Genomic DNA, 23,369 nt, shown 5'->3' with positions numbered 1-23,369 from the left:
TGTGCACACACTTGCTAGGAGGAGCGGTGGCTTGTAGGAAGGTGGCAGCAACCACATACAAGAGAGAGGGGAAGTTGTGTTATACTCCGGTCCATGAGAATTCTTCTAGAAACTGGAGAAAGAACCCTTGACTAGGATCCATTTTAACCAAAACGCATCTGAAGACTTGCCTGGGAGAAACTTTATTGTACAAGAACTTAGTTGTAGCTTCTGGCTTCCCCCATGTCAAAATTCAAAAAAGGCTAAACTGAGCCTTACCCTTTCCACCCAGAGCTCCAGCTGTGATCATCTTCGTCAAGCTCTAGCTTTTCAGCTCTTGGCTAATAATGCACACCAGATTTTGGTCATTTGCTCACCTTCTACTTAAGACCTCATCAGAAAGGCAAGTACATTACCCAGAGATGGCAGCTGCTGCCTTTCTGGTACCTGGCATCTTCACTCCTGCAGCCCTGCCCTACCTAGCCACAGCTCAGTGTTAGGTTGGGCCTCACCTTGATGGTTTTTGAACTTCCTAGACCAACCAGCTTTGCTGCACAACAGCTGGCTCGTGGCTGAGGCCTCACAGAGTTTTGTTAAGTATTTTGAATTAGATCGAGCTTTGCTTTACTGGCAGAACATGATTTAAAAGCCACTGGCTGAACAGCAGCTGCCTCTTGCCTGCAGCACTGAGCTACTCTTAGGCTATTGCCGAGGAGATGAAGGCATGAAGACAAGAGCACTCACGTGGTATGTGGGAGAGGAGAGAGGCAGAGCTGTTTCATGCACAGGGTAGTGGATCAGTCTGTCCTGTAGCTGCTCCAGGCTCTCGGTGTCAGCACTCCATATAAAATACTGCAAGAGGAAAGTCTTCAAGTACTGCCAAAATGTGCACAGCAAACAAGCAAGCCTCAGGTTGCTCTGATCCTAATCTCCAGCACTTCAGCATCTCACCATGCCCTCAAAGCCACAAGGCAAAATTGCTTCAGACAGGGAACTTGGTCAACCAGACTTTCTTCCACTTTAGCCTTGCCTAACGGCTGTGGTGTCCTGGCCACTCCAGGGAGGGGACATGGCTTGGTTTGCTCAGCTGGGCCTGGAGCCTGGGAGAACAGGCCCACAGTTTGTGGGCTCCAAGGAACCAAACATGGTTGTAGCCAAAGGCAAGGAGTTATCCTCCCTGTTGCAGAGGGTTTTGCCTTTTGAATCCAGGTATGAGCCTTAGCTGCTTGCTGGTTGATGGGTATGGGCAGTTACCCCACAGGAACCATGAACGTGCTTGGCAAAAGCATCACTGTCATCTGCAAAGCCACAAATCCAAAGCTGACTGGCTCTACTAGCCATTGTGTTAGTATATAAGGTGTTCACTTGAGCAATGAAAAGATTCTGGTTGAGCACAGACTGGAGTCTGTAATCATTCACCACAGATGGGAACTTCATGTGATTAAACATATTCTTCTATGATGCTGCTAAAACCAGTTTCCCCCCTTATCAGGCTCTGGTTCGGGGTCAGAGAATGAAGGGACTTGTAACCCTCTAATGAGGGATCACGCAAGATGCTCAAATTCACCAAACTTCAATAAGCAACAGACTCTTTCCCATTCCCTCCTTAAACATAACACAACACGAGGGATTTCAAGAACATGTTTAATGATGGCAGTTTCTACTGAAACATGAGAAGTCCATTCAAACTAATCTTACCAGTTTTTTTCTTAAAAAGAAGCTTTGGTCACCATGACAAATCCTTAAACGTTTTTTAAAAAAAAAAAAAAAAGTTCAAGCAGTTGCACAAGACAAAATGTGTGGTCCTGATAACTCCTCACATAAAAACTGCAGTAGCAGAAACTAATCTGACAGAAGAAAAAACCCTTAATGAAAACCATAGCCTGCCACCTGCAGAGATTATACCATGTACAGTGAATTGGAGAGAACAATCATGAACAAAATGTTCCAATGCATTAGTGCTTCTGTATTCAAGCCTCATTAGTGCCTGTAAACTTCTACAAGTTAGTTTGGGCTTAAGACAAGCATTAGGATAGCACAAGTTAGTGTGCTAAACAAGTGTTTGCGGTCTTCTCCACAGCTTCCAGGGAGAAAAAGAAAAGGAAAAAAAAAAAAAAAAAACCAACTGCAGACCAAATACAAAGCTATTTGTGTACTTCCGATTTAATTCTGCAGGCAAACATGGCACACCAACTTCTGGCTTCTCAAATGTAATCTCCAGTGACAGGGCTGTGGCTGGAGTAAAGAAGCTGCAGTTCTGTGCAGGGTTTTTCCTCCACAGCACAGCATGCGCAAATAGGAAAGCCTCTAATTTGCTTGCTCTGTTTGACTCTGCTACTAGTCAGTAGATTTGTAAGCAGTGAGTGAGCCACAGGCAGACATCTGTAATAATGTTTCTCTTTTCATTTTCTGTAACAAATAATATGCCTTTAAAAATGCTCTTGAACAAAGCAAGTTTGACTATGCAACACAAAATAGCAGCAGATACTAAGTCACGTTACAGTCACAACCAGATTAAATCTGCAGTGTAAAATACACAGAACATTAAGGTAAAACACTCATGTAGTGGTTAATGGCTATTTCTTTTTCCAATGAACGCCTAGAACTAACTGAACCAAACAGTTCAAATTATTAAAACTATGTTTTAAACTAATTCCTACCATTAAAAAAATATTTATATATACACTATTAGATGAGTCACATCAAGTGCTCTTAAAATCTTAACTAAATATAGCTATAGAATATTTAACCAGACACTTTAAATCACATACAGCAACTTTTGTAGAGGTAAACATCGCCTCACATTTGCAACAGCAATTGAGTATCAATGAAAGCATTTGGATTATTTTCATGACCATGAGCAACTGGTGAGGTTGGCCTTTTATTTCCACCAAGCAGCTGCTGCTTCCCTATAAGCACTTTCTAGCTTATGGCACACAGGCTGGGACATCCCTGAAGAGCCAGAGCATCCCAGTGGCAGTTGAGCACCTCCACCTTCAATGTAAATACCTCGTCCCTGACACCACTGAGATTTGACCGCGTTATGGAAATAGTGGGATTTTTTAGCCACAAGCAAGGGGAGCAGATGACCTTTGCCAGCCTAGCTCAGCAAGTGACCTGCAGTTGTTAGAAATAACTCCTGGTTTCGATAACTGAGTCACCCTTGGAAAGAAGTGCCCTTTCCGCACCTTTTCCTCTCATCTCTCTCCTACGTAACTTGGTCTCACCTTTCTTTTGTGCAAAGAGGTGGTTTCATTCTCTCTCCACCACTCATCCAGAGTGCCTAATGCTCAGCTTAATGAGTTTGGCAGATTAGTGGACATGCACATGTTGCCATGGTATCTGCTCACAGGGCTGCCACCTCCATCGCCCTCTGCAAATGCAAACAGCAGCTTCTAACCTCTCTCCCTCCTCAGCATTGCCACCTCTCTGACTTCAGAAGGACTAGGTCTGCCTGAGAGGCTCAGTTCCCAGTTTTCAAAATACTTTAGTCCTGAAGAGACGCAGTATTTCCTTCAGAATCAGCCAGCCTAAGTCTAAAACCTGTTTTACTTAGGCAGCCGGGAAAGAGACCCAATCTTATCTCAACCTGCAGCATTGTTCAACCTATAGATCCCTGCCATTCCTACCGGCCAGACCACAACCTGCTCGGCCCCATCCTCACCTCACAGTTGGCGTGTTAGATATTGCTTAGTAACAGTAATACGGAATGACTCAAGCTCATTTCATGAATGAAAATAACACAGCATTTTTATACTGCCTTGGTGACTAATATTAACACAAGAGTCTGCTGTGGGATTTTCTCCAGCCAGGCTGAGTGGGCTGTTCGCAAAGCCTTTGCTGAGTCACAGCTAGGAAAAGCAAGCTGTGTATGGGAGCTTTTTTGGAAGTGCAAGGCTGCTGGGAAGGAAAAAAAAAAATTCCACTTCACCTCCTTTTACTAACTGCAGGGCCCAAGGGAACTTGTACAGAACTGGTGTAGGTCGTGGTACCATGACAAAGCAGTTCAGTGTTCTCAGCAAGCCTCAAATCCCAACAGGCCTAAACCAAAAAAAACAAACCACCAAAAAACCCAGAAAAACAAAACCCACAAAAAAAAAAAAAAAAATGGAACCCAAAACTGGGAGCTTGCTGCAAGGTCAGAGCTTTGCCAGAAACTCTGCAGTCTCCTTGAGGGGTTGTAACTGCAGGAGGCTAGTGGAGGGTCATGCAAACAGTGGGACAATCCAAAAACAATTGGAAAATGCATTCCCCAAGAAAAGCAAGGTTCCAGCCAGCTTAAAAACCAAAAATAAAAGGTGTTAAGGGGTGCAGTAAACAGTAAAGTCTGAACTGTCTCCGTGGTTGCTGCAACGGAAAACCACAAAGAAAAGAAACTAAACCAGTTAGGTTTGCCCTTTCTGACTATGGCCTGGAAAGCATGCATGCTTGTGGTCTCCTAAAGCCAATCCACCCAGATGTAGCAATCTAATTCTCATGGTGTCATCCCACAGCTCTGACCTCTGCAGCACAAAGCACAGCAGGGAGCGATGGTTAAAAACACATCCTTGAGTTAAATGGGATTTGTCAAGCAGGTGGTAGGGGAAAACTTCCAGTTTGGTACAGATTAACATCACTTAAATGAAGCTTCCATGAAAAATAAGAGGTGTTCTTTCTGCAATCTAATCATTCCACATGAAGACTTATTTTGCTTAGAAAAAAGGTAATATAGATGAATTGTAGACAAGTTACAGTCAGCACAGGACAGTACAAAACATTGTTTTTACTCCCTGTGGAAGGGCAGAAAATTACAAAAATATATCATCTTTAATCCAGGATTGTTGTAGTTTCGGGCATGCCTGATTCTTCCTGTTTCCCTGTGGTCTCATTTATTGAAGTTGGTCTGATCAGAGCTCCTTGGGACAATGAGAAATTCATCCTGAAGGCTTAGTGCAATTGTAGTTTAAAAAAAAAAAAAAAAAAGTATCAGTAGCAAGTCAAGAAAATTTTCTACATGAGTCAACCTCTCACCCTCTCCCCCCAAAAATCCTACACTAAACACACAGTGTGGTATTTTAGCATGGCTTGCATTTTTACCACCTAAAGTCACTTCTGTAAAGCCCATCAAATTCACTTGATTTTTTCAAACACATGATCTGTTTAACAATGACCAAAGTTTTAACAGTGAGTGAAGTATGTGGATTTCAAAAAGTAAGTCCTTGGGGTAGCTTGGTTCAATCTTCCTTGTCTTCTTCTGCAAAACTTATTTAGACCATAACGAGCTGCAAGTCGGTAACAGAGCTGGATCTTGTTATGCTTTAGTGACACCATAGCCCTCCTAAAGGAAGAAAGCTGAGTTTGCAAAGAGGAACTCTGGTCATTTCAACGCAGCAGTTAGGAAATCAGGGAACCAAGTGGTGACATTTTGGCCAGAAGATCCATAGCCTGCTGTACAAACAGCACCTCAAGGAGGTGAGGCTTGGTTTGGTTGTAACGCTGCAGAGATGAAAGCCTCCCCTTTCACAGTTATGGCTTCAGCAGGTCCCTCGACAGCAGAATGACATCTTGCAGGGCACCAATGCTCCTCGGAGCTGCTTTACCTGGAAAGCAGGAAGAATTAGTACAGCTGTAGATTTGCAATTAAATAGCTTACAGGCAGAGATGACAACCCATGTGCAAAGTGGGGAAAAAAAAAAAGCCAAAAAGCCACAAAGCAAAAAGCAGCATTATTCACTGTGATTGCCATCAGTTCCCTCCAGCAGCTGATTTCTGTGGTGACATTGGGCACTGATGTGATGTTAACACCATGCCAGGAGAAGCTAGAGTAAGCGAAGAAAAAAGCAGAGTTATATCAGACAAAACCCAGGTGCTGAAAAATCCTGCGCCCAGCCACTGTGCAGACCAGAGAAGGGACCGTGCGCAGGGGCTGCTGCTACTTCACTGCACGTGAAACAGCATCGTGGGACCTCACAGCTTTTTTCACACCAGCGCAGCTCCTTACTAACCAACACAGGTGGGCAATCCTCCTTGCTATGGATTCTCCTCCTGACACCCTACTGCTTTAACTGCTTCAGGATTCAAAAAACCACCTTAACAGGAACTTCTTACACTCCACAAAGGAGGTGAGAGCCCTCCCCCATAGGACTGCCCTGCCAGTGTATAATCGACTGAATGAGCAAACAATGTGATGTGTTCTGTAACTGTTACAGCCACATGAGGAAAGAACCCGGCCTTCAAACACCAAACAAAAATTACCTTTTGACCATCTCTTTCCTCCCCTGCTGTGGACCCACGGGAAATCCTTAACAGCAGCACCAAAGCTTTGGCAATTTGTTGTATTTATAGTAAGTAGCTGACTCTCTTAGTGATTTGTACCCCCTTCAGATAAGGATAAATGATACCCCTCCATTTACACACAACTTGTCACTGCAGCCTGCTGGAATAAAAAATAAAGCAAGCTGCTACAAACCCCAGCTCAATTCACCTAGCACCATGCAGAATGGCCTGCAGCTTTTGCTGGCAAAAAATCCATTAGAGCTGCTCCCCTGCGAGTCAACACCTTGCTGTAACAAGCAGACAATACCACGCTCCATTCAGAGCTGCACACAGTCAGGATCTGTAAAGGACATATTCAAAGAGAAGACACCAACAGCATAACCCTCATACTTTGCAGACTCCCAAAAGGCTTGAGCACATCCAAGGCTGAGCCCTGCAACCGTGATGAAGAGGTTTCCACACAGTTCAAGGCTACTGGCACCCGAAAAAGGGGTGAGTCCAGAATCCAGCCTTTACACATGGTGCATCTTTCCTCCAAAACATCCTGCAAGCTCTCAAAAGCCCTTTAGTCCCACGAAGGCTGAATAAATGTTCCTGTCCTCTTCCCTCTGCCTGCCATCACTCCTTACACATAAATCTTTCTGCTTTCAAGAGCACTTTGGAAGATGCATTCCTAAATTGCTTCTCCATTTTGCTGGTGCTGCTGCTGTTAGAAGGAAAAATGACAATTCACACGGAAAACAAACTGAGGAATTTCACTTAGCTGATAGAAGGGATGGAGACTTCAATCCACCCCAAGAAAAACTTACTTTTGTCAATTTTTTAGGAGCCTGACACTGGGACTGGGACAATTCCAGCTCTGGCATTGAAATTCCAAGTTCTTCCCCTACTCTGGGCTCTCATGTGGCACCTATCACCCTGGACTCAAAATGCTCTGCAGGGATGGTTCTGAAACTCACCCAGCTGTGCTCAGCAAGCATAGCGAGCGGAACGCACTGCCTCCAACAGCTGCAAGTCAGCAGGGAGAGGAGACAATGCTGATACCCCAGATTACTGAAGTGCTTTCAAAGCCTCTCATGTGCAAGGCGCCACAGAATTTATTCAGTACTTGTTTTTAATTTTCTAGTGAAGCTGACAAGAAATCCCCCAACGAGCTATGCTAGAGTTAATAAGCTTAATAAGCTAACGATTTTATTTACCTTTTCAGAAACTGGTTCTTTTTGCAGCTGTTTTAATCTCTTTTCTCTTATTACACAAAATAAGTAGAGTGCTCTGTGATGGGGGTTGGACGCTAACACCAGTTTGTCAGGGACATTTGCCGGTAACCTACTTTATTTCAGTCCTCTCTTCTTGCGTATCACACAGTGCCAACTGCCTGATGAATCCATGGCTTAGCTCCATCAAGTAGAAGATGATGAAACCTGTGCAACCTTCCCTTGCCTTCTTGAAAGAAAGTATTAAAGCTGCAAAGAACAGAGGGAAATCTTAAAATCAAGATCTACTGGTGGGATGAGAAAGAGCACGCTTGGAGGATGGGATTTAGTTTTCCACTAATTCATTTTCCAAGATGTGCAGCAAGCGTAATCCCATCATAAAAAATGAAAAAATATCTGACATCTGGAAAATGACCAATACAGTTCATATGGTCCAAAAATCAATCAGACAGGGACACTTCTCAGCCTTCGGCAGCACAGACTGAACTGGCTATCAAGAAACAAACGCCCTTTTCATGTTCAGTTTGCTTTGTGTAGCTCTATAATCATTTCAGAACAATTCCTGAAGTTCTTATCCAAATGCTTCTTTTAATACCAGAGTAAATACATACAGAAAACCATCCTCCATATTAAAAAACTGGTTTCCATGAAGCTTTTCAAGGAGGTGTTAATGTCTAAGCGATTTGGCATCTTTGCTCTGTGACAATCTTTGATTTATACTTTCAGCCTCTTGTCACACAAATTGTGCTTGCAGGATTAGAGAAGCCACTGACAGAACAGCTTCCCTGCTCCTGAAATGAGATCGCGAAGGGGGTATCTAATCTGGCACACACACGCTTCTGAGGCAGGCAGTGGGTGGCTTTTGCATCCACAGAAAGGACTGTTTGGTTAAGATTTTGAAGTGGTCTCATTGGTCTGCCTTACAGGAGAAAGGTGGTTATTTCTCATTGCTCCACTGCCCAGGGGAAGCAGGGGGTGGGGATCTACCAGGACCCCAAAATCTTAATCCCTCCTGAAAAAAAAAATTAAAAATAAAAGTCACAACCTTCATCCAATGGCCCAATTTACAGTCTGCTGTTCTTCGATGTCTTATGTAAAACTGGAAACAAATACACACAAGGACAAAGCATTAAAGGAAAGAAAATTAACTGCATGAGAACAATTGGAGAGGTATACATCGCATCTCCCCTGTTGCTGCTAGGCACCAACTGCCTTTTAATTAGAGTGTTGTTTGTAGTACGTGGGGGAAACAGCACAGAATCTCAATTACTCCCCCAAACACAGAGGCAAGTGCCAGTACAGATCTTCCAACAATCGGAGGGGACCTCAAACTAGCCCAGAGCCTACCCACATCATCCTCAGCAATGACTTACACTACAAACTCAAAACAAGACTCTATTTATGACCTGTGTATCCGAGTACGTTAATACTGGGGTAATGTACTTGGTATTACGCCAGGAGGTACCTAACGTCACGGCACTTCAGGCCAGCTCTTCAGATTTCTCCCTACTGCCATGCTGGTGGTAACCCTAGAGATCTGAAAGCACAGGATGGTCTTACAGTACATGTAACACTTGAATTGGATAATGCTTACAGTCCATCACAGCCAACACGTCCCTACTGCGCTGCTCTATGGAAAACCAGTTCCCTTTCCACTCCATTCCCCTGTTTTCTCAGAAGCCTGTATTTTAAAAATGCTTTTGGTGCCTTTCTAGTGGAAAGCACTGAGCAAACACCATTGCAAATTATCACTTCATGGAGAATGGACCATTTTCCCCATAGTTTCACAGCTTTTAAATCAAAAATGAACCGAACAAAAGATTCCAGCAAATTTCATGTGATATTCAGAAGCCAGGGAGACTTTGAAAATTCTGCGTTCAAAAGGCTACAGAAAGTTGGTTTCTGATGCAGAATGGCAGCATGTGTGTTACAATACTGAACAATGGGCAGTCTAGCCCTAGGCATATGCTTCAGTACCAGCATGTTGCAAAGAAATAAAGAATTAAGGAAATCAGAATAATGACTTGTGAACCGCGGCACTGCACCAGTGGATGGTGCTGCAGCACGGGGTTGCATGAGACTTAGCCTCTCTGAAAGCAACCCCAGAAATGGTACAGTCACCAGAGCAGCACCTGGTCAAAACCTGCTCGTGAAGACTTGGCAGCCCAGACAGGACACAAGTCTGTCGTGCTGTAAGCTGAGGAAGCACCGCTGCTGGGAGGCTGCTTGCATAAAGCTGAACAGCCCTACAACTGATACTGACTGCTGGCAAGGACGCACCTTCATTTGAAATAAAAAATAAATAGATAAACAAAAGAGTGCGGAATATTATAGCTCACAGGTAGCTGCCAGGAGATACTTGTCACTCCTCTGTCCCCATCACAATTGCTTCCAGGTTTCTGCACCTCACAACATGTTGCTTGAGCTGGCTAACAAGCCGAAATAGCAGTATCACCCCATTCTTTATGCATCAGCCCTAGCAACACCTCTGCAAGGTCACCTGATGCATCTGCACAATATTTTTTTATTTTTTTTTTTAGATAATGGAGAAGGGAAGTAGTTTTCCTGACTGAGCAATCAACAAAGGCTCTTTTAAAACTGCAGGCACTTTCTGAATATCCAAAACAAACCTACCCCTCCAGTGGTGTAGCTATCTGCATGTATTAATGACTCCCATTAACCACAGAGAGGGATACAGTTACCTCTCCCTACCCTGTGTGTTCCTGGAATCTGCGCTCAGCTGCAAAAAAGAAAGGGAACCTTAGACAGCACAAGACAACTATTCCCTGAATGCCAGTTCTGGGGAATGGCGGAGGCGGGGGGGGGCCGTGCCAGGGAAGGAACCCCAACAGAAGACCTGGTAGAAGTTAGTTCACTGACTTACTGTGGGCACATCTGAGATGGCCTTTCTGCAGCTCTAGCCCTTTCTTCCCATATGAACACAAACACCCGTGAAGAACTCCTGATTGGTTTAATGGGGATGTCAATGGTCAAACTCAGCAATTCAAATTTGCCAAGTATCTTTACTGGTGACAGAAGACAGGAACTGTTTGGGGATGTAGCCTCCAAGTCACACAAAGGAACCAGAGCACTTCATACCTTTTACAGCACATGTATCCTCAAAGCAGCCTTCCCAAAATCAGTACTGCTAAGGGGCTGTCTGTAAGATGATCTCCCCTTCTAAACTTGGGTAGCTCTGTCTGGGCTAAACAAACGTATGTCTGAAACATCAAGGACTTCAGAAAATGTGGAATTTAATAGCTGTTGCACTGTGGCCGAAAGGAGGAATTCCCACAACTGAACAGAGGACTGGCTGGCTAAGAAGCAAAAACCCCTACAGCCCCCAAACAGAGCATCACAGGAGTTGAAGAGCCATTTGTAATGGAATTGTAAGGAATCCATGAAGACCGAGTAACTTTTGTGAAAGCATCAGCACAGTGTGTGCTCCAGAGAAGCAACATCAAGTAACACTACCACAGCTCTCCTGAGTCAGATGGTTTCCAGCAAGCTCTCTCCTTTGTTTATCTAGTATTTTACTATTAGACATCTTATCCTGAAGCACTGCTGTGACTGAGAGTCTTCTGTTCTCACTCTTTGGAAAACCCCTCTGATCCTGCTACCTAAAGTTCACAGAGAAAGCACTCGGTTAAGAGGAAGAGGAGCAGGAGACAGGGACTTTTAAAATAGGCCACGGTGAGACAGAGATCTCTGCGCTCTGGGTTTAACAAAGCTGGGTCCCCAAGTAAAAATTGCATGAGTTGAAATTATTAGTGCAAACGCAGGAGTCTTCCAATTCAAGAACTAATTATTTACACATAAAGGCACAACTCCTTCGTTGTTCCACGGCTTCCAACTATTCCAACTATTGCCTGACTTTTATAGAGAACTAATGGAACTAATGCAGTTATTTTGAAAAAGAGCAGCAGAGTGTGTGGTGGTACGTGTTTTAGATGCTGGCACACATGTGCTTAAGGCAAATGTGTTGTTCCCCCTTTCCAAATTTAGGAGACGGGCAACTTTAGTAAAGTCTGTGAAACCTCCCGTTAGGAGTTGTCAAGATCTGCGGTTTTATAATTAGGAGAGCTTATTTCAGCCAAAGTGAGACAGATTTTAGAGTAGTCCTTATTTGGATGAGAATGCAACTTCAATGCTGTGGATGGCTTGATGCAAATAAAAATAAGAGATGCAGATACCCTGATGCCATAAATCAACACGCAGCATCTTTACATGCTGAGTGGTTGCTATAAATCTCAGGCCCAGAATAAGCACCAAAAGTTTTGAGTTGTCACACCACTTCTATCTCAAAAAGGCAAACACATTTAAGGAAAGATTGTTGCTAAGGGATAACTGCTAACATCATCAGCGGGGGACCACAGTCCTCTCTTTGTCACAGAACAACATGAGAGCACTCTGGTACAAACCCAGAGGTTGGTGGAGATTTGCCATCATTTCCCTCCCAGGCTCACGGCAACGGCAGCACCTGGGAAAGCAGCCCTTGATCCACAGCCCTCCGTGCAGTGTGTGCGTAGGCACTGAGAGCGCACAGGAACGACTACCAACAGCTGCCCAAGGGGGGAAGTTCAGTCTGTTAAACCTTGTTAGCTACTTGGGGCACGTGCATCCCGTTGTGCTGCTCTGCAGAGGAAAGAGGAAGGCAGACAGCCTAGGGGTAGTGACATGGTTATTACAAGAGCGGGCGAGTAGAGCGCAACATGTGCTGAGAGCAGGCAGAGGAGCTGTAAAGGAAAGTGATAATGCTTGGGCAAAGTGAAAGAGAGACTGTGACTGCCTTATCTCTGCCAAGTTGGCCCAGCAGAGAATAAAAGAGCTGTCTTCACTAACAAGAGCTCAGTGAGCAAGCCTAACCAGACGGGCTCGCAGCAGTACCTGTATTTCACATCAAACACTGTTGAGTCTTCATCCTCATCGTCTTCTTCATTCAGAGGAGCCATTTCTACCCGCTCGGCTGGAGTAGTGATTATGTCGTACTTCCTGGTTTTCTTAATCCTCTTGCCAGACCTGAAACACAGAGGTGGGAAGGGAAGGACCATTTTTGTACAGTACCCTTTGGAGAGGCTGAAGCTGTTCCCACCAACACTGAATTGCTGCCCTGTTTAATTCAGACCTCCCCAGGCACGCGGGCCACAGAGCCAGCCTCTGTTCCCTCCCGCTGCCTTTCCAAGGCCACCGTTTGTGCCCATCAGTGTAGAGCACAGTTTCTCATCAACTGCAATCCAGATCAACGTCAGTATTTCAGCCCCTGACAAACCAGAGATCTCTGGCATCCAGGAAGGCATACAAGCGCAGCAGCCCACTGCATCCTCCTGCTGCCACACTCAATAAGTGAGACACGGGCTTAAATAGCCGAGGCAGCCAATGGTTTAGTGAACACGTTTAGATGGGAAAGGCCAGGTTAAGCCCTGCTGAGACAAGGGAATATTCTGGGCAGGATTAGGAGCAAAGGGATGGTGATGTCTGGGTACAAATAGCCTGCTCTCTTCCCTTGCAATCAGGCCAAGCTCAGGACGCCCAGAGCAACAACCCTGAGCCTTGTCTGAGAAGTTTCATGCTTTATGCTGCGTAAGTGCTATGAAAAATAATCAACTATCATTCAAAGCTAACTGTACCTACCACCTCTCCTCCTATAAAGGCCAGCCTTACTTTCCTTTCTAAATGGAGATGCTCAAGCACGTGCAAGTCCCATGGTTTTGAGAGATCTATTTTCTAACACTTACTTTCAATTAACAAACATTTGGTGCATGGCTTTTCAACTAATTCTCTGCCTCTAGCTTGAATTGTGTGAGTTCTTATTTCACCTACTCCTTTCATGCATATTAGGAGGCTCACACTGCTCATGCATTAATCCAGTTTTGTGATTATACATTAAAGAAGGTGGTGATGTGTACGGTTAGCCTTCAGGGAGAAAAGTGGATGTTTTTGGTTAACAAACTGCAGAATTTTCCCCTTCACCTTTTATAAAATAAAACTGGCAACTGCCAAGCACGAGAAGGGAGCTGGTGCAGGTGCAAGCAAGCAGCCCTAACTTTTGGTAATCACAACTACCGCTCTGAGCAGACAGCACGTCATGAGTACACTTTCACCATGAAGGAGTCCTGCCCCAGCACGTCACGCAAGGTGTGCCAGATTCAACATTCCCATTTCTGCATCAAGAACAGATGCCTTTCCAAGAGCTACGCAGCAGCAAGAACTGAGGTACGAGCATTACGGAGTGACTAGGACTCAAATCCTGTGTTTGCATCTCCACTGCAACTGTCCCTTCTAAGCTTAAAGTAAAGGAAATGTAAACCAGTGAACAGCTGCGATGTGGAAGTCTGTGTCTCTGCCTAGCATTGCTTTTGGGCAGTAGTCCAAGGCCAAACGAACAGGTTCCAGCCCTTGGGATGGAGCTGTCTGCACTCCCTCCCTGTTCTGAAGGCTAAGGTTGCATCAGAAGCGAGAAGTCATCTCCTGTAGTCTAATCTTTATAGCAATCTGTGCCGCTGTGTCACGTAGAGCACAGGGTGGTTTGTTCTATTACTGCTGTTGTTGAAACAAGCAATTTTATATCCAATACAGTAGGACTCTTAACCCAAACACTTGAAAATCATTTTGAAAACACTTCTCCGTATTATTCTGCTTCTCAGCCAAGACCTAGCAGCAAACTGATGCAGGGAGGTCTCATCTTACAAGTAATGCATTGATTTTACAAGAAACATTTACACACACCGTGAAGCCTAAACATAGACCAAAACTAACCTGTGTCTACCTGTCAGAACAAACCAAGCACAGCCTTACCACTCTGCCTTACACGTACAGTCTGCAGGGGCTTTCCATGGGTTCACCCATTTAAGACCCTACCTGCGTAACAGGCCCACTTTATTGAGAGACATCGTCCCTCATTCCCTCCATTAGAAAGCATAACTTATTCTATGTAGTTCATCTTACCACACAGTTAATATTAAAAGTGTTCGAAGCAATTACTGCAGAATAGGTATTTTTAGAAATGGAAAACTAGAACCCTTTAGCCTCCAGCCATTAATTAGTCAATTTGGGCTACACTTTAAAGAGGACCTGGAGCAGAACTCTTTGCACAGTGATCTATTAGTCCTCCACAACGCTCACTTAACCATAGTGCTCATTTAGAAAAGGGAGGAAGCTCATTTTGCTGCTGGTTTTTGGCTAAGCCACTGCAATCAGTTGTTTGCCATTGGCAAGGCAAAAGAGTCTTTCCTTGCCTCTTCTTCCTCAACTAATTCTACATCCCATTACCTAGCTAATTTGTCATTAATCTGTACTTTTCAGTGGTCTGTTTTCTCACACACTCATTTGAACAACTCCCCTAAACATCGTAAATACTAGAATTACCAAAGCTAACTTTAAAGGAAAGCTTTGGGAGTGTCCCTACATGAATGCAAAACAAGCCTGTCTGTCAGGAAACCACTGCACATTAAAACTCCCAAACCTCAGTAGGATCCCTGTAATCATCAGTGATCATCAGTGACGACAACACAAAAGGAAAAGCACTTTATCCAGCGGATGGGACCAGGCAGTATCTTTTGTTTGCAGACAGCAGAGTCAGCGGAGTAGTGCAGAGCAGGAACTACAGCATACAAATGTTTCATGAACTTTGGAGACCTCCTGGGTAGGATCAGGACACATTAGCCCTCATGGGCAAAGAGAGGATCTCCTTTCCAGCCATATCCATTTTGTGCAGGTTTTTTTAAAGCAAACAAGAAGCGCGCTGGAAGCTGCGGTTAGCAACAAGCTGAAACACTCTCCAAGTGGTTTACCCAAGGCAGAAGTGGAACTAGGTATTTCAGTGCAGAAAACTGTCTTCCACTTAAAAAAATCACATTGCTTCTGCTGTCTGACTTCAGCCACTCCCTGCCCCGTAATTAGAAGGGATGCTACAGGTCTTGTATGGAATCACCATGAGAAGGGGGGGGGGTGCGGAAAAAATCAATTAACTGCAGCCAGGGCTATCAACCTTTCACTTCAGACCCAGTGCTGCTCCCACCAAAACCAGCTCCCTGGTGTTAACAGCACAACAAAGTTAACTGATGAAGTGATGTTTGCACACTGGCATTGCCCTTGGGCTTGAATGACTGCAGCACTGTGCACCACACCAGGGTCTGGTCCATCAGGAATCAGATGTACTCCCTCCACCATGCTGCACAGTGCGAGGAGGGACAACATACAGAGATGGGCTGGAGCAGAGCACGGACTGTGTGTCTCTGTATTTTGACCGGGAGCTATTTTGATCAAGCACCAGTCATATGCAGCGCTTCATCCTCCTTTCTGAGGCATCATGTGGCAAAGTAAATGCTCAAGTCAACTCACTAGTTCATTATGTTATTTACGCCTCTGATCTATTTTAGTCAACAACCCTGATATTCAAAGACAATGCTTTTCTTGACCCAGAGAGCGAGGTCTCTGCATTTCTTATCTAGCATTAACACTTCCTGCCAGAAATGCAGAGGGAGGGGACCACCCCCTGGAAAAAAAAGAAAAGCAAAAAAACCCCTACTCCTTAGCAGAGTGCTTACTGCAAGTCTGATCAAGCCAGCTACAATCTTCACCCTAGAACTGCAGCAATGTTACATTTGGAATGGATTGGGACCGGTTTATTTACTGTTTAAAAAAATTATGAAAATATAAACCTGTGAAAACTCCAGGCTTCCTACCAGCTGATGAATTAGATCAGTGATATTTCACTACTGTTGATCTGTCTGGGCATTTCTGCTCTCTGGATGGTGCTGCATGCAACGAAGTTAAACCACGAAGCTAAGTCCTCACGTATTTTCTGGATATACATTTTGTTGTGGCAAACCGAAGGTGCTGTGTTCCCTAACAATCAAGTCCTTAAGATGGAATATATGCAGCCACAGAGAGCAGAAGTGTCCCCTTGCTTAACTGCGCTGCTAACAGAAGGGATGGATCAGAGACTGCTACTGGGAATAACTTCAGGAACACCTAAATGGGATATTGTTGTGGTTCAATGAAGCAGTGATGTCTGTAAGTAATTAAAATATAGCCACTCACATCTGGTAGTCAGTACCAGTGCCAGCATGTACTTCCAAACATTACAGCACAGTCAGACCAGTATCGTCTGAGACCTGCTCGAGAAGTATCCTTGTTTTATAGGGCAGAGCTACAGAAACTTTTACGATCTACCCAAACTCAAGGTAGTGAATCCTACAAGAAGAAACAGCATTCATCCTCTGCTGCGACCATTCACATCAGAGCTGTAAAGAGTCCAAGACAGCATCAGACAGCAATCCCCTCTTCCTTCCTTCTGCCAATTTCTGCCACATTCACATCAAGACAATACTGTCCTCCCAAAGACAGGACCTCCGAGACCTAGGACAAGTGTCCCGTTTGTCATTCTCTGTGGCCCTAACTAACCTAAATGCAGCTTAAATGAAGCTTTCAACGTGGGTCACAAATACATGTTTTGAGGTTAGTTTTGTTGGTTTTCTTTTTCTTCTCCATTTAGGGTCATTTTAACAGTGAGTTTTTCTTTCCTGTTCCTGGCAGAGGTCTTGTCTTTGCTGGAGTATTCAAACTGGTTATAATACAATTAATTTAAATCAGTCAGATTCTCTGGGGTTAAACCTCAGATGGCCCAGAGCAATTGCCCAGCTCATAGAACAAAGGGTCTTGTATCCTACGATCATATGCTTGAACCTCTCTCCTCAATCTCGGTAATTTATACCAGTTCTGCATCTACTGGAAAACTAGGCTTAAAGTGGTATTTGAGGAAGAAATCAAAACTGAACAACAAGCAGCATTACAAAGCAATGAGTTACAAAATAAGCAGGTAGCTTCTCTCTAAAAATCTAGATAAATAGCAGCCTTTCCCAGCCTGTGTTCTGTTCATTCAAGGGCAGGTCAAGACATGTAGCAAACACAGCACACTGTTTTCTGCAACTAAAGCTTTGGGTTTCAGCTGGCCCATTTGAGCAGAAATAACTTATCCAGTTCCCCTAGAAGGCATATGGTCTACCAGCACAGACAGGCACATCTGAGAAATCACGTTTCTTGGGAATTGATCGCAACTGCATTGTGATGAAATGAACTGAGCTGCACCAGGAGAGAGAAACAGGGCAGAGCATGGGGGTAAAAAGGCAAAATCCATAACACAGATCAAAGAGGGAATTTAGCCCCATGAACGGTTCATAAGCTGTTGCAAGACACTGTGTTTCTTGGTAATGCAACCTACCCAACCATTTGAGAGTAATACGAAACTTAGTCTGTTGTGGAAATCTTTTTGGTTTGGGAGCATGTAGTACACAGGGGTATAGGAATGAAAGAAAGCAAGCCCAGAACTGAGCCAAAGAGAAAGAAAAGAAAAAAGAAGAAAAAAAAGCTATAGCAAACGAGGCCTTGCCACATGCAGACGAGTATCAGTCTTGGCTGACCCTCCTAGTCCCTAGTAGCCACAGAGGGAAAGGAAATTCAAACCACTGGGTGATACCACATTCTGAATCACAGGTCCATCAGATGAACCCAGAACATAACGTTCCCAAATGGAACGAAGAGAAATCTCTGAGCATTGTCTTGAGAACAGAGCTAGAAAGCTGGAGAAATATATCTACCCTGGCTCAACAAAAAGGGGAAAATAATATATACATTAAAATATATTAAAATGAGATGTATAAAAAAAATAAATCCAATGCCTGTGACAAGAATATCTGGCCACTCACTAGTTCATTTCATCTCTGCAACCCATATCTAACAGGATAATTTACTTCCAGCAACCCAAAGCAATTTCACAGTGAAAGTTTAATCAAAGATTGGATTTCAGCAAAATCTCTTTAATAGGAATCCATGACACTTCAGAAAAAAAAAATCACTATGTTTTTGACTAAGTATGAACAAAGCTCTTACTCTGATGGGAAAAAAAGCTTTACATTTGAGGGCAAATCCCTTATCTCTTCTGCAACAGAATCTCCTCCCATCTATGCTGCCAGCTACAAGTGTGACACTGGACAAACATACCTGTTGCTATTCTTGTCTTATTTGCAACTGGGGTAACTGTTTACAAACAATTGCTCTGTCAGATAAAGAAATGTACTCAGAAGCCAAAAGCTTCGTTCTCCTTGCAGGTTCTATTAAAGATATATGAGATCTCAGAGAGTGCTGTGGTTTTTTACATATCTTTAATGCTGCATTAATTCTGATCAGTTGCATAACAAGAACTTTGGCATGGGAGAATTAATCCATCATTTCCAAGGTGACACTAACCTGGACCTGCTTTTGCCGACTATGGTATAGGGAAAGGTTTTTGAAGGCTATCAGTTTGCTTTCTTTGGCTAGAAATGTTCAGCTTTACACCAGGTCTCCTTGACACAAGGTCTCACTTTATACCCAGAAGAAACTGAGGCAAAGGAAACAAACTCTTCAAGTTCAGAGAGAACTAGGAGTAGAAACTTAAGCTTTTCATTCTGCCCTTACAGACTCCTAGTTCTAGATCATATACTTACTACCAATTTTGCTGTGTTTCTCCATGACAACTTTATAAACTGCAAAGCAGTCATATTGATTAAAAAAATTCTCTTCAGTATTTTACTGGGTTCTCCCAAACCACCTCACTTTAATGAGCAAATTTGTTTACATTGTCTGTTGCCAGCTGCTGCAACACTTAAGAAGAATTTAGTTAAATGTCAATTTCTTTAGAAAATATCAGTTCATATCATTTTGGCCTTTAAGACCATACTTTATAATACCACCGCTGTGAACACTGCCCTTCCTACACAGAATTAATTCAGAAACAGGAGAAGCAGAGCATTCAGCTGCAGCCATCATGTATATACAAAGGAACTGCTTGAAGACAGAACAAGGAAGAATTTGCCAACTCCACTTGTTCAACTACTTCTGTCACCTGAGACACGGTGCTCACCTCCTGCCTGCTGCCAAGAGCCTGCTGCTCCGCTCTCCCAGCTCTTTCCTGCTGCCCCTACCTACAAGTCAGATGACTGTCAACTACTGAAAGCTTGCAATCCTCCCGGCAAAGCCGGGCACAAACAGGCAACAATTTTTCACTTGTAGACTGCGCGAGTCAGGGACAGCCTCTAGTGCACCATGGGACTCTTGCCACAACCCTGAGAAAAATAACAATTAACACCAAGAGCGGCCAAATGGAGCTTTAATATTTGCTTTTCTTCTGCTCCGGCAACAAGCCAAGAGGAAGACTGGCCTTCTAAAGGGATCGAGTTTAATTTGCTCGCGTTCCTCACAGCAGGAGACATTATATGAGTTTCAAGGGCTGCCTGGACAACTCAAGCATGTGCCTGCACCAACCCACTCCAGCAGCGTGCAGCGCAGTGAATGACCTGGCCCGCACCGGTTATGCCACGCTAAGTGGATGAGATATGAGCACCAAGAAGATGCAAACTTCTTCCCAGCTTCTTGCTGCTTGTTCGCCAGCATCCCTCCTGGCTCTGTGAGCAACTGGGGGATTCTTTCCTTCTGTGCCGGGAGCAGGAGCTTGCATCCATCGGCAATCTACCCCAACGAAACATCGGGGAGCTTGGTAACACGCCAGGGCCGTGGTCTAAATCAACATCTACTTTCGGCTAAGCTGAACACCTCAAGCCTATCTGCACAAGCTTCATTAGAAGGAAAAGAAAGATTTGGGTTTTCCACTTAGCACAAGTTACTACAGCGGCGGCACCGCGGCAGCCCACGGGCGCGCAGGATGCACGGCCCAGGCTGGACGGGGCCTCTCCAGGCCCAGCAGGGCCCGCCGGGGCCGCTGCCCCGAGCGGCTTCACGCAGCCCCGCGGACGGCACCGCGGCCCCCGTCCCCCCGTCCCAGTGACCCGCCGCCCTCACACCAGCCCCCCACGGGCGTACGGCGCCTCACGGCCGCGCCGCCGCCCCGCACCTCCGGGGAGCCGCTTCCCGCCCGGCTCCCGCCCCGTCTTCCCGCAGAAGGGGAGGAAGGCGCAGAGCTGCGAGGCCGGCGGCGCCCCCCCGGCTGTCCCACGGGGCGCTCACACAGCCGTGCCCGAAGGCAAGCCTCACACGGGCCGCTAACGGGCGCCGGGCTCCGGGCGGCCGCGCTTCGGGGCTTAGCGCCCGCCGCCCGGGGACAGGCCCCGCGGCCGGGCCCCCCGAGCCGGGCCGCCCCCCCCTCCCCGGGGGCCAGGCGGGGCCGGGCGCGGCGCGGCCGTACCTGAAGACGCGGAGCAGGAGGCAGGCGATGAGCGCGGCCGTGAGGGCGCAGGCCCCGATGACGGCGGCCTTCAGCGCCGAGAGGTCGCGCAGCAGCGCGGGCACGGGGCTGAGCCGGGCCCCGCTGTGGTTGCCGGGCGCGCCGGCCGGCTCGGCTGGCAGGCGGCTGCCGTTCCCCGCCGCCGGCGGTTCCTGGCTGCCGCGGGCGCCGGGCGCGGCCGGCAGCAGCAGCGGCAGCAGCAGGCAGGCCGAGAGCAGCAGCAGCGGCCCGGCGGAGCGCATCCTGCCCGGCTCCGGCCGCCGCCGCGCCGAGCCCCGGAAGGCAGCGCCGGCCGGCCCGGCCCGCCCCCCCGAGAGGCGCCGCCTCCCGCCGCCGGGGCCCGCGGCCGGGACTCGGGCAGGGCGGCCGGAGCCCCCGTCCCGCCGCCCCCGCCGGTAACGGCAGCGTTCCTGACGGCAGGCCCCGTCTGGCCAGCGGCGCAGCGGTCACAGGCTGCCAGCCAGCCGAGCTCCCCCGAGCCGGAGCCGCTCCGTCACATTTACTGCTGATTTTCCCTTTCCGCTGGCCACCTGGGCTTGGCTTCCAGCTTAGTGTTCGCACTGATCTTTCACACCTTAAAAATCTTCACGGATCTGACATCCGTGGCAGCCGCAGCCGCGGCTGTGCATCCCCGGCCGGGCGGGGGGCGAGGGGCGGGGGGCGGCCGGGCCGCCCCGCTGCGGGCACCGCTCGCTGCTGCTCGTCCTGTTCAGCGGGAGCCGCAGAATAATTTTCCGCTGCAAAATAATCGTGGCTGGGGAGAGGGGCATGTTGCCCCTGAAACGAAGTTGAAGCAGAAGAGGGGGGAAGCCTGCCTGTTAGGCTCTGCGCTTCAGGGCTGGCGTGCCAGGGTATAATCTATAAGAACGTGTGACTAAACTGTGAAAAAGATTACGGAGATGTATTCCTGCTGGCAATGTCCCGTTGGAAAGGGGGCAGTGAAATAATGCCTGGTTCATCCAGTTCCCTAGCCAATTGGGATGCTGTAGCAAATGCCACCCACTCAGTACTAAAAGCATCCTGTGTTTTTTGCAGCAAGTTCTTGGGGATTAGGAAATTTTGACGTGGACGATGTGCAGAAGGCCCCCTACACTGTCTGAATTGGTCATTGTTCCAGCTTTATTTCATTGCTTGCTTTTGTGCACTTTCCCAGTTTCCAACATGGGGCCCCAGTTTATTTCTGTTCAGAGAAAAAAGAAAAAAAATCCAGCTGGGCAGGAGGTCAAACTGGTGATGCAGACTCTTTCCCAAACATTGGTGTGAGCCTGCTCACATGATTTATTATTTGTAAACACTGACCCTGATGTTGGCCCTGCCTGTTCTGAGATGTTTGCCAGCTGCTGCTCCGTCTTTATCAGATCTCACTTGGCCGCACCCTGCCACTCCTCTTGCAGTGCAGCGCTGCTCCATAGGATGAAGAAAAGGTGTAAGGGGCTTCCAAAGCAAGAACCACCTCCAGCTGGTCACAGAGCTTAGGGTCCAAATCCACCTCACCCGCTAGCCTTTACTTGTCTGTGTGAAATCAAAGCTCCACAGTGCCATGCACTGGGCACATACCTAGGCAAAACCACTCATTACGCTCAAAAACTAATATTCGCAGCTGTCGTATGGGAATCCTGGGTGTGAATCCACCCGAGATTCTGCCTTAAGTGCTCAGCTGGTAGACGGGAGTGATGGGTAGATACTAGGCGATGTCCCACGCTGATCCTTATGTCCATTCCTTTGGTGTTCCTCAGGCAAGGAGAAGCGAATGGCAAAGACTGCTACTAAGCTTGCTCAAAGCAGAGTACCGCCAGCTTTGCCATGGAATGACACAGGACGGGTGGGCAGCACAAAATCCTTCTGAAAATCATGGAGAATGGACATTGCTGGACCTACACCTGCGATCATCTTTAGTCTTATCTTGGCATTGCTGCCGTGGTGCTGGACTGGCAAAGGGGCACTGTAGGCTTTGCAAGCCAAGTAATTTTGTTTCACGTCCATTTTTTTAATAGAGCTGGACTTATTCCTGAAATAAATATTCTGCAAATATTTGCAGCAGGATTTGCTGTATTGCATGAGCATATCAGTGTAATTTCCTCTGAAATGCACAGCCTGAAACATCTGTTACTTGACTAGCATAAGCTGGGCAGCGGTAGATGCTGGATCTGGCACTTTTGTTTGACTTTTCTTGCTACTTTGGGCGGGGCGGGGCGGGGGGTGGTGGTGATGGTGGTGATATTCCTGTGGCAGATATTTCAATCTACTAAGATCTAGGCTGAAAGCCAGCACAGGGAATTAACATTTATTCTCACTATAAAGTTCCTCTATTTGACAAGGTGCAATTGTACCAGTATGTATGGTGTCAAACATATTCCAAACAGTCTAGAAATTATAAAGCTCAAGATTCTTCAGGCTTGTTTCTGATCCCCCTGAGAAGCAGGCTTATGCGACTGGGATTTGTGGTGCTCAGGTGAGAAGCTGCACAGCAGGAGAAGGAAAAGGAAGGTGTTACCCTTGTGCAAAGTGTAATTGATTCAATTTGTACCCTTGCTCTGTCCCCTGCCTTTTAAGGATCTTATTTATGCTGCCTTCTGCCTGTGTCTGAACGTAATCAGGTTTAACCAGCCTCTCTGTGATGTTGGTTAAGGATTTGGATGCCTTTTATTGCATTCCTTGCAGTCGGTTAGGTTCTGATCAGCAGTGTGGGGGTAGAGGCGTGA

The 23,369-nt window shown here is 46.3% G+C and overlaps 1 protein-coding gene across 2 annotated transcripts; it reads right to left on the bottom strand.

Moving 5' to 3' along the window:
• Positions 1-1,609: 1,609 nt before the first annotated feature.
• Positions 1,610-22,782, bottom strand: FAM174B (family with sequence similarity 174 member B). Of its 2 annotated transcripts, none has more exons than XM_055716789.1 (3): positions 20,629-21,236; positions 12,336-12,467; positions 1,610-5,558 (listed from the first exon to the last, which is right to left on the bottom strand). In XM_055716789.1, the coding sequence occupies exons 1-3, from the start codon at positions 20,907-20,909 to the stop codon at positions 5,555-5,557; spliced, it is 417 nt and encodes a 138-aa protein (XP_055572764.1). In that variant the 5' UTR covers positions 20,910-21,236; the 3' UTR covers positions 1,610-5,554. The 2 variants fall into 2 exon arrangements, with proteins under 2 accessions (XP_055572764.1, XP_055572763.1); XM_055716788.1 differs by lacking the exon at positions 1,610-5,558 and adding an exon at positions 5,571-8,460 and having other exon boundaries at positions 20,629-22,782.
• Between the last annotated feature and the right edge of the window lie 587 nt (positions 22,783-23,369).

This window comes from Falco cherrug, chromosome 7, assembly GCF_023634085.1.
Source record: "Falco cherrug isolate bFalChe1 chromosome 7, bFalChe1.pri, whole genome shotgun sequence".
Lineage (NCBI taxonomy): Eukaryota > Metazoa > Chordata > Aves > Falconiformes > Falconidae > Falco > Falco cherrug.
Note: the sequence above shows the minus strand (reverse complement) of the source record. Positions and strands in the feature narration are given on the sequence as shown.